A 5,000-nucleotide genomic window follows, 5' to 3' on the forward strand; every position below is an offset into this window, starting at 1 on the left:
CCAGGTCGCTTCCACCCATGCCACCAAAGCCTCTGGTGGCATGGTTGGGGACCTGGCCTTTCACTTGAAGGGTCAAGGGTTCGATCCCAAGTATGAGGTGGAAATTTATATGTATATATATATAAATATATATATGTATGTATACAGTAATATATATATATATATATATATATATATATATATATATATATATATATATATATGTATATATATATATATATATATATATATATATATATATATATATATATATATATATATATATATATATACATATGGTACTCGGGCATATTACTCTACGTTTATATTAAGTAGACGAAGTCGTGGCAGCGTTAAAAACTCGAAGATAGTTCCTCTCCGGACAAACTGTCCCCGGAAAGTTTTCTGAATAGCAGGAAAGGGCATTTCATTAACATTAATTATCGGTATCATTATCAGTATTATTATCATTCATTCTCATTATCATTAATTAAAATCATGAAAACCACATAAAAGTGGGAAAAGATGAAGACAAAGAAGAATATATATATATATATATATATATATATATATATATATATATATATATATATATATATATATATATATATATATATATATATATATATATATATATATATATATATATATATATATATATACATCCTTCATCAACTGGTAACCAAAATCCCTCATTCCAGCACCAACTCTCATTTGCTTTCGCAAAACGTCATCCGAATTCCTTCTGGAGATTTTGTTTTCCATTTCTCTCGCTACCCGTTCTTCTATGTTCAGCCTTCTTCTTGAGGTCAAGATATATTGTTTTCGTAACTTATTATCGCCTTTAAGTCTTTTCATAATTCCTTGGAGTTTTTCTTTTGCTTTGCTTCCGCCCGTTTCCAGTCTGTCATTTTTGGCTTTCTCTAACCTGAAATCATCCCGGAAGCGTTTCATGGTATCGCGTTCTTCTTCCAACTGAATTAGCAGAATCCCTCTGGAAACATTTAGAATCTCTAACTTCATTAGAGCATTTCCCGGATAATTTTCTTCTCGGGAAGAGAGAGAGAGAGAGAGAGAGAGAGAGAGAGAGAGAGAGAGAGAGAGAGAGAGAGAGAGAGAGAGAGAGAGAGAGAGAGAGAGAGAGTTGAAGACTTGAATCTCTTTGCTTCTATGGAGAAAATGTTCGGATCAAAAATAAATAATATTCAGTATTCATGCTACCCTGAAGACTATCGAAAGCACACTTGACTTCAACCCGAAGACGTCCTGAAGACAAGTGAAGAACTGAAGACGCTCTTGTGATCGATTCTCTCTGAGTTCCATCGTAATAAATTGTTGAGTATTTATGTTATTTGAAATTATTTCAGGAGCAAATCTTTAGAAAAAAAAATCATATTCCGTTTCCATTTCATCCTCCATTTACCAAAACAATTCTATGCTTTGAAATCCTCTGAAGACTTTCCGGAGCCGAGACCGTAAGATCATTGGATCTCTATTTGCTTCAGAGCCGTGAGATGAAGCCAGTGAAGTTTTTTAAAACTAAGGCTGATTCAGTTACACTGTTCCCCAATATAGCAATATGGCTTACATCAAAAGTGTTGATAATTTTATTATGTTTTCAAGTATGTGCGCGTTCGTTTTGGCGCCATCTTTATTGCCGGAGATTTTGTGCGTAAGTATTGGTTATAAAGTTTGTAGTGAATTGTTCCCCAGGAAGAAGAACAACCAAATCCCATCAACGAAATTAATTGAGCTGGAAGGGGAATTGGAACGGGAAAGAATGGAGAAGGAGATGCTAAAACAAGAAAACTGTGTGTTGAGACCGATAGTTAATAATTGGATACGTCAAATAGACAACCCATTTTGGGATTGTTCTTCGGACTCTTTTGGAGAAGTCTTTCCCAGACACAAGGAAGACGAAATAAGGGATATAAAGATTCCATTTGATAAAATTGGTAAAGAGGTCGATGAAATCTTAGGAGCAAGAAAGGGTAACTCAAGGGATAGGAAATTTATATCTGCAACCAAGATTCCCCTTTCCTTCAACAAAGACAAACTCAAGATACAGCGGCTCGAGGATCAGGTACGTAATATTAGAGACGAACTGGGCAGACAGAATAAGAATAATGAGATATTAATGGAGGAGAAAAACAAACTGGAATTGCTCATGCACACGGTGAATCAAGAAAAAGATAAACTCCAGGAGGAGGTTTCACGATTGCAGAAAAAAGAGCGCGACTTAAAAAATGAAATCAGAGTTCATAAAGGAAAGATTCATGAGACTGAATGCAAAATGCAAAATTTCGAGAGCCTTCACAATAAATTGTATGCGGAAATAAGTGAAGCGCGGGCAAAAAATGAGAATTATCTGAAAAAACTGCAGGAACGCGAGGATGAAATCAACAGATTAGTCTTAAATGAGAGAAAATGTCGGGCTGAATATAAATCCCTTGATGCCAAGAATGAAGAGATCTTTGGCGAAAATCAGTTTCTGAAATGCAAGCTTCAACAGGAAGAGCAAAATCTTCAAAGAATGACTGATAAATTAAATTTAGAAGCCAAAAATGTGATAGAGCTACAAGAAGAGCTCGGGGAAAAAGACAAAAAAATCATGGCTCAGGTTTTGGAATTGAAGAGGATGAAAAACTACAACCAAGAATTCGAGAAAGCTTTCAGAAATATTATTGGGGAGAACAAACATCTGATAGATGAAAATCAATTCATCACAAAACAGCTGGAAATGTTGCTCCATTTCCGAGATAACGCAGAGCAAATAGTAATGAATATTGATAGAGATTTGGGAGACTGTTTAAATTACTTGAAGGACGAAGAAGAAATTATGAGAGGATATTATCGACTACCCTCAATACTCGGCAGCGTTATACAGTAAGTTCACTACATGAAACAACTGGGCTGGGTATAAAAATTTCAAATCCGCAGTAGCGGATTCTCCATGATATCTACGCATTTGGGCTGAGAGTCATCAATTGTAGGTTATAGGTACTAAGAAACAAGTTGAAACCGCTTCTGACAGATGCTGGGTTTGAAGGAAGTCTCCAGCAAGCGCTCAACTACCCAGCTTGAAGGATATGTGGGATACCCTGGAGGGCCGTCTGCAGAGGGAAAAATCTCCACTTTCTCTAGTATGCTATGTTCCCTGGTGGGGTCGTACAGGGGCTTCGTCAGGTGAACAAATGGTCGGATATCTAGATTATTCTTTCGGATACTAACCTTCGGGTGGTTCTGAGGGAATAACCTAGATGACTGGCTCTGCAGAGGGAGAGAGCGGATATTCTTCTAGTATGTAGTCAGGTCCTTATTGGGTGGACCAAGGCAATTAGGCTGGGGAAATAGCTGAATATTTTCGAGGGAGATATGTCTGGACATTGAAAATGAGGAGAGAAAAGGATTGTGAGAGCAGTGTCAAATTCTGCAGAGGTAGAACACCTGTACCAAGGTGCAAATGAAAGGGCATCTAGATCAGTCGTAGGAAAAATATAAAAGTCCCTTAAAACATAAAAAAATAAAATAGCAGAAGAAAAAGGAAATGGAACAGCTGCAGAAAAAAAGGAAAAAAAATGAAACAAAAAAAAAAGAAAACAAAAAGCAACAGCAGCATGAGGAGGATGAGAAGAAGTGGCTGCAGCAGCAGCAGAAAAAAAAATAAATTAAAAAAAAAAAATAAAATAAAGGAAGCAGCAACAGCAGCAAGAGGAGGATGAGGGGTGGCTGCAGCAGCAGCAAAAAAAGAATATATATATATATATATATATATATATATATATATGTATATATATATATATATATATATATATAAAAGGAAGCAGCAACAGCAGCAAGAGGAGGATGAGAAGGAGGAGGAGTGGCAGCAGCAGCAGCAAAAAAATAAACAAAAAAATGAAAAAAAAAATTAAGAAATATATAAAAAAAAAAAAGGAAGCAGCAACAGCAGCAAGAGGAGGATAAGAAGGAGGAAGAGTGGCGGCAGCAGCAGCAGCAAGAGGAGGATGAGGGGTGGCTGCAGCAGCAGCACCTAAAAGAAGAAGAAAAAAAAATACGAGACAAGTTGAAACAGCTTCTGATTTAGATGCCGGGTTTGGAGGAAGTCTCCAGCAAGCGCTCAACTACCCAGCTTGAGGGATATGTGGGATACCCGAGAGGACTTCGTCTGCAGAGGGAAAAATCTCCACTTTCTCTAGTATGCTATGTTCCCTGGTGGGGTCGTACAGGGGCTTCGTCAGGTGAACAAATGGTCGGATATCTAGATTATTCTTTCGGATACTAACCTTCGGGTGGTTCTGAGGGAATAACCTAGATGACTGGCTCTGCAGAGGGAGAGAGCGGATATTCTTCTAGTATGTAGTCAGGTCCTTATTGGGTGGACCAAGGAAATTAGGCTGGGTAAATAGATGAATATTTTTGAGGGAGATCTGTCTGGACATTGAAAATGAGAACAGATAAGGATTGTGAGAGTAGTGTACAATTCTGAAGAGGTAGAACACCTGTACCAAGGTGCAAATGAAAGGGCATCTAGATCAGTAGTAAAAAAAATATAAAAGTCTCTTAAAACCTAGAAATATAAAACAGCAGAAGAAGGAGAAGGAAAAGGAGCAGCTGCTGAAAAAAAATGAAAAAAAACTGAAACAAAAAAAGAAAAAAAAGAAGCAGCAAAAGCAGCAAGAGGAGGATGAGAAGGAGAATTGCCTGCAGCAGCCAAAAAAAAAATATATATATAAAAAATAAAAAACAGGAAGCAGCAAGAGAAGGAGGAGAAGAAGGAGAAGTAGCTGCAGCAGCAGCAGCAAAATAAAACATTATATATACACATAAAAAAGGAAAAAAAAAACGAGGGGGCAATAGCAGCAAGAGGAGGATGGGAAGGAAGAGGAATGGCTGCGAAAATAAATAAATAAACAAAACAAAAATATATAATAATAAAAAATGACAATTAAAAAAAAGGAAGCAGCTATGACAGCAAGAGGGGAATAAGAAGGAGGAGGAGTGGCAGCAGAAGCAGCAAA

The 5,000-nt window shown here is 37.0% G+C and overlaps 2 protein-coding genes across 5 annotated transcripts in view; one reads left to right on the plus strand and one right to left on the minus strand.

The window, feature by feature from the left end:
- LOC137645916 (uncharacterized) overlaps positions 1-5,000 on the minus strand; it is a 560,984-nt gene that overhangs the window by 325,430 nt on the left and 230,554 nt on the right. The window lies entirely within an intron of this gene.
- Positions 1,559-2,869, plus strand: LOC137645442 (putative leucine-rich repeat-containing protein DDB_G0290503). Its single transcript, XM_068378248.1, has one exon. It carries the CDS (start codon positions 1,559-1,561, stop codon positions 2,867-2,869), a length of 1,311 nt encoding a protein of 436 aa, XP_068234349.1.

Source organism: Palaemon carinicauda, chromosome 8 (genome assembly GCF_036898095.1).
Source record: "Palaemon carinicauda isolate YSFRI2023 chromosome 8, ASM3689809v2, whole genome shotgun sequence".
In the NCBI taxonomy this organism is placed as follows: domain Eukaryota; kingdom Metazoa; phylum Arthropoda; class Malacostraca; order Decapoda; family Palaemonidae; genus Palaemon; species Palaemon carinicauda.